The sequence below is a fragment of the Vicia villosa genome, linkage group LG3 (assembly GCF_029867415.1).
Source record: "Vicia villosa cultivar HV-30 ecotype Madison, WI linkage group LG3, Vvil1.0, whole genome shotgun sequence".
Taxonomy (NCBI): domain Eukaryota; kingdom Viridiplantae; phylum Streptophyta; class Magnoliopsida; order Fabales; family Fabaceae; genus Vicia; species Vicia villosa.
The window spans coordinates 197,168,890-197,179,967 of NC_081182.1; the positions used below are offsets into that span (position 1 = coordinate 197,168,890).

At 33.8% G+C, this 11,078-nt stretch overlaps 1 protein-coding gene across 1 annotated transcript; it reads left to right on the top strand.

Annotated features, from left to right (window-relative positions):
- The first annotated feature begins 5,928 nt into the window (after window positions 1-5,928).
- LOC131657087 (endoglucanase 25-like) lies at window positions 5,929-8,598 on the top strand. The gene is made up of 4 exons (XM_058926584.1): window positions 5,929-6,070; window positions 6,169-6,255; window positions 6,709-6,787; window positions 8,134-8,598. The coding sequence occupies exon 4, from the start codon at window positions 8,147-8,149 to the stop codon at window positions 8,546-8,548; it is 402 nt and encodes a 133-aa protein (XP_058782567.1). The 5' UTR covers window positions 5,929-6,070; window positions 6,169-6,255; window positions 6,709-6,787; window positions 8,134-8,146; the 3' UTR covers window positions 8,549-8,598.
- The last annotated feature ends 2,480 nt before the right edge of the window (window positions 8,599-11,078 follow it).

Genomic DNA, 11,078 nt, shown 5'->3' on the forward strand with positions numbered 1-11,078 from the left:
GCTACTCCTTTGAATGATAGCTGTGAAGCTTCTTCTGATGAACCTTCTCTTCTGGTGAACACCATGAAGGCTCTTCAAAAGAATCGAGATGCTCTAGCTTCTCGTTTGGATAAGCATGAAGATACTCACATTGAGTTTCGCTCATTCATGAAGACGCAGATAGAAAGCACTTCTGAGATTCAAACCCTTCTGGCCAAGATAGTCTCTAGGCTAGGCTAGTCGTAGTCTTTTGGTCTTAGTTGTTTTCTTACTTCTTGCATCTGTTTCTTGCATCTGCTTCTCTCTTTTTTGTATCTTCTGATATTTTGTTGAACCAATGAAATATTATCTTCTCTCATATTGTTTGTTTTTTCATCTGAATCTTTTGTATACTTTTTGATGCTATGACAAAAAGGGGGAGAAACGTGATAATTGATTTGGTTTATTATATCAGTTGATGGGATTAAGTCTCAACATTCCTAACAATATTTGCAAGTTCTATGTCTTTGAGATTTTTTGCAGGACTGAAGATATTCTGAAAAAACTCAACATGAGAAGGAAAGACATGAGAAAAAGCAATTCTATAAAGAAACATGTTCTTGGGATTGAAGCAAGCTTAGTGCTGTGAAGCTTCAAGATCAGAAGCAAGAAGGAAGAATGTTCTGATATTCTCATGGCAGAATATGCTCTAACACATTCTTATCCCTTATATGTTCTGATACATATTTATTTTAAGAACTTATCAAAGCTTGCTCTGATATTGTTTGGCATTGCTCTGATATATGCTCTTTCTTAAAAGAATGTTCTGATTCATTCATGCTCTGACTTTTGTCGTCTAGTTTGTTCTGAAACATTTCAAGATGTAAAGATGCTCTGATGATGCTCTGGTACATTCAAGAATGTTCTGATACAATCAAGCATGCAATGATTCAAGAAGAAATTCAAAGCTCTGAAGTTGTCCTATGGAAGCAAGAAGCAGAAGCTCTGAATGTTCTGAAGTTCTAGACAAACCATTGTAATCAAGTTGTGATCAGTATACTCTAGAAGACTTAGAGGTTATTTAAGTGGAAAACCATTGTAATCAGATTGATTAGTGGATTAAATCCTCAGTTGAGGTAAATCACTCTAAGGGGGTGGACTGGAGTAGTTTCGTTAACAACGAACCAGGATAAAAATAATTGTGTTCATTATTTTTATCTTATAAGTTTTTAAAGTCACACTTATTCAACCCCCCCCCCTTCTAAGTGTTTTTCTATCCTTCAGAGACCGTGCAGGTATGGGACTGCGTGGTTGAAGGAAAGCTTATAAGGATTGATAGGTACTACCTATACCAACAAGATGCATCTTCATTCACTCCAACACTGTTCACCAAGGTTAGAGAATAGCCACGCATTGCGCTGTCCAGGATACACTGTTTACACATATATCTTTTCTCGGATACTCACACACAAAGGTTCACCAATCTGACATATTAGAAAACATCCATGATGTAGAAACCTAAAATTCTCATGTGACCACGACCACCCAAGGTCTCCTCATAACCGTAGCGTTAGAATTTAATCCATCAAGCGCGACATATGGATCCTTATCCCACCTACCTTATAGGAATTTCAGGTTTGCGTCTCACGAGTACCAAATCAGGATCCTACCTCGAGTTTAAAATCAACCTTGTTTCATATTTGTCGGAAAAAATGACTCACGCTTCTCGTGCACGACGGCGACACTGTGACGTCATACCTTTTTGGTAATACTAACATGGTGGTCCAACTCCGAGGCCATGCATTCAAGTAACTTACCCAGTAGCGTATAACGATCTCCACTCGTATCCTATCACCACGACCGAAAATAACTGGACAGGTCTCCCACTGGGGTCATTGCTCCTCAAGTCCTTCCAGTCACACTCCTTAGGATGCTGAAACCTAAGAATGTCACACGTTCAGGGTTAACTTCCTCTAAAAGTAACAAGCTAGATCTTACTTAATAAGAATTCACTTACATATGGGTAAAAAAATTTATAATAATTGTCATTACCAATCGTTGTGATAGGTATATATATATATATATATATATATATATATATATATATATATATATATATATATATATATATATATATATGTGTGTGTGTATGTGTGTGTGTGTGTGTGTGTGTCACAACAATTGAATAAAACAGCAAGGACTGGAGGACTGGAGTATTAAGCCTTCAAGGTATTAGGTATACTTAGGATATGAGGGAACATATGAAAATTAACAGCAAGGAGATTAAAAAAACAGCCAAATATTTTCTATTCATGCCAAGTTCTACTGAATTACTAACTAACAAAATACATTATGAGCCAGTAATACATTCTTAGGAATCATCAATTCTTATATGTAGTATCCTATCAAATTTCATTCTATAAAATGTATGTAGTATATAAACATATATCAACATCTATCAACATTATATTAACATCTATCACCTCTGAACTTCTAAAACAGATCCTGCATGTATGGCAGGATAGTTCTTTGCATTCGAGGATCCAACAAAAAAAGGTCACAGGCTCCATAAGTACATCTCTAGCTACTTCAGAATATAACTACATTTAATAAATTTTGTAAATCAGTTATTATACATTAAAGATTTCGCCTAAAGCACATTACATAGAAAACAGAATTAACTTATGTCATAACTTTTACACTCACCTTCGATGAAACCGTCCATAAGTTCCAATGTTGAGCTCTAGCGATGTTAATGGCATCTATAACGTTCTTTGACACAACTATTTCATATTTTGTGGCCATGCAACTGCCCGCTGTCAACCACTCTATCTACATTTTAAAAAAAATAATGAAATCAAAAAGAGAAGGAAAATAAGGAGTTAGAGGAAACTGTAAGAGAAATGAAGAGTGCACCACTAAAGAAGCAAACTTTATTTCCATTTAAGTGCCAACTAGCCATACCATTAAAATTAACACCAAAACACAGACAGCAAATACCCCCAATTGAAGAAGTACCATACCCATTGGAACAAACACAACAAGAAATAACACCAATTGAACAACATCAAACATTATTGAAATTTTCCCTTTTCAAAACTCACATCTACACAAATCAGAAATGGATTGTGAACAAACGTAAGAAATTTATTTATTTGGGGAAACTAGGTGATTGTTGTGTGCCGATGAGATTCTGATACTGAATGTTCTAATATATAAAAATTGTCCAATTACCTGCTTTCCGGTTTGGATGAAAAGATATCCTTCCGGAATCGTAAGTTCCACTTTTCGACCCTTTTCTGTCCAAATATTGAGTCCAGGAAAATGATCTGTAGCTTGGATACTCAGAAAGTTTTAGTCACAATGACAAGGACTCAAGAAATCAGGTCGGGCATCACGTGCAGATGCCAACTGACACTCATGTGGTGCAAGTTGACGCTGGGGTGTTCCCATCGGGTAACATTGCATTTGGCTGCGTGGTTAAGAATCCGGAGGGAGATGTTATCATGGCTGCGTGCAAAAGAGAGGAGTTGAGTGTGGTGCCTGTGATAGCCGAAGCTCTTGCTATTAGGTGGTGTTTGAGGCTGGCAAAGGAGCTAAAGCTGGAGCGCATTCTCGTGCAGTCGGATTGTCTTAAGATTGTGGACTGCATCAATGCTGTATCAAAATTTGATGTAGTTGATCATATTGCTGCTGACTACAGGGACTTGTTTGAATATTTTTCTTTGGCTTCTGTTATGTTTATTCCTAGAGCTAGAAATGAGGTGGCCCATAAACTTGTTGGTTTTGGTCACTCTTTAGGATCCAGAACTTGGCTTGATGGTGTCCCAGACCATTTATCTTTGGATGTAAGGCGTGAGCCTATTTCTGTTTAATATATCCATATTTTCGCAGCAAAAAAAAAAAAGAGAGTTCCCTCCTGACCAATAATACGTAAGTCAAAGCCACTTCCAAGTAAAAGATGCGGAACCTACAAAAAAAACAGAAGAAAAATAAATACATTTTTTTTATCACAAAAGCATAAAAAAATAAATACAATTTAATCAATGATGCAAATGCAAATGGGAAAAAATGTATTTATTGATTAAATTGCAACACTCCAATTATAAAGGAACCATATGAAACATTATAACACTCAAATCGTAAACGAAACATTATAACACTCGAATACGAAACATCATAAATGAAACATTGTAACACTCCAATTATAAGAATTCGCATCACATTTCAATTACATTAAAAAAATTTACAATCCATGATAATTGTGGCTGTCAATAAATCAAAGAATTGTGAAACCGGATACTTGCAACAAATCACAACTTGTATAAACTATATGATAACAATTATTATTAATTTAAAGCATAAACTATATCATATAGTAAAAGCTAGTAGTTGCATGATCTCATAAACTATGATCAGCCATATGATTGAGCCAATTGGATTATTAACCTATATCTACTACTACAAGAAATACACGTATTACCTGCGGAATTTTCTGCGGAAAATATTCCGCAGGTTTACCTGCGGAATTTCCTGAGACTTTTTTAAATAAACTTAATTTTCCTGCAGATCCAGAATTGGCAGAAAATTCTGCAGGAATACCTGTGGATTTTTCTGCGGTTTATATATTTCAAACAGAAAACGAAACTATAAAGAAATATTCGCAGGTAAATCCGCAGGAAAATTTCCTGCGAATTTTGCTGCGGATATCTCTTACATTACAACCAAACTATTAGACAAAATACGCAGGTAATTCCGCAGGAAAGTTTCCTGCGGATTTTGCTGCAAATTTAACTATTTTCTTAAAATAATAGTAATTTTTGTCTTTTTTTAATTAATTATTATATTTAATGGTTAATTATTTAATATTATTATATTACTTAATGTTTTAATGTGAATTGTGTTGTTTTTAAATTTTCATCTTAATTTTTTAATGAAATAAATGTATAAAAAATTTGAAAAGTAAAATAATAAAAGGTATTAAAAATTTTGAGAATGGGTACCGATGATTTTTTATTATATTTCAATTTTCTAAAACTATAATCAAATGTATAATATTTTTGTTTTAAATAAAATTTTTAAATAATTAAAACTATATAATTTTAAAAAAATACAATAAATAAATATTTTTATGACAAGTTATTTCAAATAAATTCAAATTTTTTTTAAAAAGTTATTCTTCCAAATTCAAAATTTTTAAAAACAAATAATAATTTATATTATATTTAAAAGTATAATATTTTTATTTTTGAGTTATAACTCTTAAATTTAAATAACCTATAAAATAATACAATATTTTTTTAAGTCCTATAAAAATACTTATTAATTTTTTAACAGGATTATGGGAAAAATGGGTTAACATTAATTATGGGGTGAGGATTTCAGTTTTGGGGATATGAAATAAAAGTTTCAACGCATATTTGGGCTTATGCATTCTCAAAAGCTCATCATTCAATAGACACGAAAATGAACATCCCCAAGCATCTAATCTGAACCCTCGCGAACAAACCCTAGCTTGTTCCTCTTTATTTTCAACTCAGGTAAATTAATCAATGTTCCTTTTATCTCAATTCGATTTTCTTCTATCATCTTCTGATTTTTGTTTGTTCCTCAGTTTTTGTGCGAAATCGATACTCGTTCAGTTTCATTTTGAATGAGATTTGCTACATTTGTGTGAAAATTGGAAATATGAATTTGGAGTTTTAGCTAAGATTGTGGAATATGATGTTAGCGGTGTTTGATTTGTTGTAATTGTAATCCTAATCGGTTTTGTCATTATGAATCATTTTCACTTCAGAACTATCGTGAATCTACGCCTTCTACAGCTTTGTGTCCCCGCGGTCTGGAGAATCTCAATTCTATGTTGTAATCTCCCTTTTCTCATCTCAATTTCCTTAGATTCTTCCAACTTTTATCTTTGATTTCTACAATTTCTGCTCACTTCACTTTTAATCTGCCATTCCCGCTCAAATTTCTAAAATATGTTTGCTTTCAATCATTGCTTTTGCAGGATTTCAGGATCTCAACATTTTCGATTCAATTCATAAAATATTTTTAAAATACTTTTCGAGATTGTTGGCACTGTATTCAGGACTTTCAGTAGCCTTTTATGGTATGTATGTATGTATGTATGTAGCCGCACATTTGGATTTTGGAGTAAATGAACTGTGATGAACACTCTAACTTTGTTGTGTCTTCTTTGGTGTTCAGTATCATATGGCGAAATTTACACCGTACATAGTGAATCTTATGAAACAAGAGAAGCTTTTTGCATCCCAAGGGGGTCCATTATCTTTGGTAAGGTACTTCTTACTGAAACTAGTCCAAGAAAGCACGGATCGAGTTCAACTGTATCCATTTCACATTGATAAAGCTTAGCTTAATTAACTCAATGCTTAGTTGATACTATGGTTTAATTATTTTCTGATTGGTAGCATTTAGAACTAAGTTTTAACATTAAACATTTGGTTGAAAAGTATTAGTGGATTGTTTTTCATTTAAGTAATTTTGATCATATGACTATTTATGTTGATTCGTTGAAAGATATTTTTGTCATTCATTAATTATTTTGCTACCACTTGCTTCAAATCGCACAGATTCTTTTCCTAAAATCTGAAAGAAAATAAGATATAAAAAAAATATTAGAGTTACTCCATAAATACAATTTTAAATATGAGCTTCAACATTTAGGTAAATTGACTAATATGTTATAACAGTTTATTGATTCATTTTGTGTATTATTGGGTTTAGACCAAACAGCCATTGCTTGTGATCGTGATTTCGCGAACTCTAGCGCCGTCGTCTTATTCATCTTCATACTTCAACTCAGGTATTCTCTTGACATTAGATTCACTTCGTCCTCATCATAGAAATCTTCAGATTGGTCTTCTTTAATACAGTTAATAAGAAATACCAGTGCTATCAAGTAATGGTTTAAGCTAAAAATCAATTGAATCATGAATGTTTCCATAGCCAGGGTTTCAAATGTTGAAGGGTGTTCGAGGTTTATAGAGTCCCATAGCTATGAATCAATTGAGATGTTTTTTATTTAATTTTATGTGTACGTATAGTTCTTTTTCTTGATTTGTGTGTCTACACATATTTTATCAAATAGACAAAGAAATAGTTAAAATTCACTGTAATTGGATGTTTCTGATTATTGTTTAATTCTATTTATTTATTTGATTCTGAGTGATATCATCAATTAACACTGGATGCTAGATTTTTATACTTATACTGTTTAAAATCTTTTGTTAGAATGTAAAATTGCTTATGGATTAGGTTTATCAAGTTTATGAAAATTGATAATACTGCAATAAAATGCTTGTAGCTTCTCTTTTTCACGGTGAAATGCTAACCGAAATGCGGTGACGGTGAAAAAAGCTATACCAAACATGCTATTTGTTTTAATAGTAGTATATATTAATAGTGTGTTTATGAAAGTATAAGTAAATAATATCATTAATACGCGACATACATTCAAATATCTAAATAATCTGAAACTTGGAATACATGATTATGATAGTTATTAGTTATTACATGAGTTAATGGTTTGATTGGTTGATATCACATTCCAATGAAAGTGATTAACTGATGTAATGTAAGTTTAAATAGGCACTGTCAGTATATCATATCCCTAGTTATAATGTACAAGAGTAGGCTATCTCATTTATGACAAGATAAAACATGACAAGCTAGTACGTGACAGTTACTGGATGTAACTGATTAATGATTATGATAGCAAATTAGGAGTACAATTTGTTAATGGAAAAATAATTCTATTATCCATTCCTTTCTGTTTCATATCAACAGTACATACATGGTAGTAGTATCAAGCTGATGTTTCATATTCGAATAAGCTAAGTTGAGATAATCCATTGTTGATTTTTGGTACATCTTGAAACAGTTTTCTTTTCTCAACATTTATTTGTGACATTATGACATCTCTTAAGCTACAAAAATGTCTAGACATTGCTCTTCATAAAGCTCTCATGTTCTTCAATGCACAAAAATGTTAGATTCTTATCCTTTTTATGAGTGCTCTTTTGTCTTTTCATACTAAATCTATATTCATTTTGTTTCATAGGGATTGAGTAATAGTTCAAAATTTGTTTTTATTTTTGTGTCAAACATGAGACTGAAGTTCCAATTTTTGATGAAAAATGTTTCTTGGAGGGGAACTTCGGGTATGCAAGATGGAAAGGGTGGTGGTGTTTCTGCTGCAATCAAGGATCTGGTTGGTGGATACTATGATGCTGGAGATGCCATCAAGTTCAATTTTCCGGCCGCTTTTTCCATCACTATGTTGAGTTGGAGTGTTATTGAGTATAGTGGTAAATATGAAGCTACCAGGGAGCTTGATCATGTCAAGGAAATCATTAAATGGGGGACTGATTATTTTCTCAAGACATTCAATAATACTGCTGATACCATTACCACTATCGCCGCTCAGGTAACCTACCATCTTGATTTTTTATTTGGATTTGATTCTCTATTTTATGTTTATTTCATTCTATTTTGGTTATCGCTGTGGGTTTATATTTCTGTCTGTAGTGTCTATTATGATATACGTAGTCGATTTTATACGTAGTTGATTTCTGGAAATCTTTGTGACTATGGATCTCATGTGTTCGGTGTTCTTCGACAGGTTGGGAGTGGAGATACCTTATGTAATCACACACCCAAACCGATAGGTGCCACAGTTTTAAAGTAAAGCCCTGTACTTTCTAGCTTTATTATAAATTCAATGTGTAGTCGTGTATTTTGGAATACAATTCTGTCTTCAATCAAATACACTGCTCAATGTGTAGTCCTGTACTTTCTAGCTTCATTATAAATTCAATGTGTAGTCATGTATTTTGGAACGAACTGAATTTTAGCTATAAACTCTTTTTCGATTCTGTTTCGACATTGTTTGCGTTCTGAAATTTTCTGCAATTAGAATATGAGTTAATGAATGTTTTAGCTATATGAGAACTTGTTGCTTGTGCTAGATGTTGTTATTCAAGTGGGATTATGTATGTGATTGTAGATATTAATACTAGATCTCATGCATCGTGATACTAGATATTATTTCTAGTATAAACCTTTGTATACTCAAAGAGAAGCAAATAATAAATTAGATTTTTTTTAAATTTAGAACTACATTACCTGCGGATTTACCTGCGGATTTATTGTTCCTGTGAATTTACCTGCGGACTTACCAGCGGAATTTACAGCGGATTTACCTACGGATTTTTCCTGCGGATTTAACTGCGGATTTTCCTGCGGAATTACCTGCCGAAACAATTACCCACGAAGGCTTTAGCTGGGGACCAGAAACCGCAGGAAAATCCGCAGGAAACAAGTTTCCTGCGGAAATTTTGCTCAAATCCGCAGGAAAACAGAGTATTTCTAGTAGTGTACGCATGAATTCTTCACTTGTTAGCAAATATATGAGAAACTGAAAACATTTTGAATACTAATACATAACACATTATTAAGTTGGATAAGGGGTGTTGATGGTTTATGAACTGAATTGAACCAAACTATATTAATGGTTTACTGCAGTTCTATAAAATCACTTTAACAAAAAAAAATAGTGAAGTTGTTAAACCAATTACAATTCGATTTAGAACTAATTCAAAACCGGTTTTGAAATAGGATTCAGGCAGGAGGTTTTGAATTTCGAATAATCTGATTAAACCAACGAGGACAGATGGCGCCCCAGGAATTCAAAACACATGCATGTGGACAACGTGGCATTTCATTAGCGTAGGACCGTTAGGGTCGAATTAGTATAAATAAGGGTCTTAGTATCAGGATCCAGGGTGTTCATTTTGTACAAATCACTCACAAATTACTCAAGTATCAAGTGTTAAGAGAAAGAGTTCGCTAAGAAATGTACGTATGACACTAACACTTTAAATATATTCGTGTTTCTATTTCAGAATCGAAATGTCTTTAAATTTTCTTTACTTTTTCGCCTAGTCTTTCTGTTGATTCAAGTGCCTTTATTTCTTTCGTCAAGTTGTTACATTCTTGCACTTTACATTTCTGAAATTTACATTCTTTTACATCTTCGTCAAAGTTCTATTTACGTTTATAACAAGTTTATTTTCAGTTGTATACTTTGTTAGTTTATTTCGCAAGTTATTTATACGTTCATACCATAACCAAGTTTTCGAAGCGAAACAAAGGATCAAAGAATATGAACCAAATTATCTTGAAAGACAACTCTTTGACTATGTCCTAGGATCAATCTAGTCGATCATACGAGTAACCGAAGTATATTTATAGTTTGGAGGACTAGCGGCTGCTTACCAGAAATCATCGTAAACAAATTGGCACGCCCAGTGGGACAGTGTCAAACAGTTTGTCATTAACTTGTTGTTTGTTTTTGTTTAGAATATATCAAGACCTTGTATGAACCTTAGGAGCGGTAAATAAACCAACAGTGCACAATCGATTCCTAAACGAAGGTACAACAAGAAAATGGTCAATTCGACCAGTGGAAGGGGAAACCAAGATCCCCCATAAGGGTCAGGAGCAGTAGCAGCAAGTACTACAAATGTTTCGACTTCTATGCCAGAAGCACAGGAGATACCCACATCGACAGGCTCTGCGGCCGTGAGTAGTTCTCAGGCCATGCCTGAAAATACATCAGGGCCAATAGGGACAATACCGGTATCTAGTTCGACTATCATGCCACCCTTTACAGGCACAACAGAAATACCAAATTTTTCGACAAATTCTGCAAGTCAATTACATACCCCAAGGACATCAACAGCATTCGAGAGTTGGAGACCTTGGTACCCTTATGGAATGCCGCCATCATATATGGCAAGATTACAAGGTGCAGGACCTACCTACACTCAACCTGGTATGGCGACATTTTCGCCTAACGCCGGTTCAGTAGGCCGAAGTGTGCAAAACCCATTATCTTCAGGCCAAATGCCTACCTTAACTACAAATAATCAAGCAACATTTAGGCATGAGATGGATGCAGGCAATCACGATATGGTGGGTGTCCTTGCTCGAGAAATGGGTTCGATTTTTTCTCCCTTAATAACAAACATTTCCAGGACTAACCAGGATAATGTAGAAACATACCAAAAGATATCTTCACAAATAGGACGTAT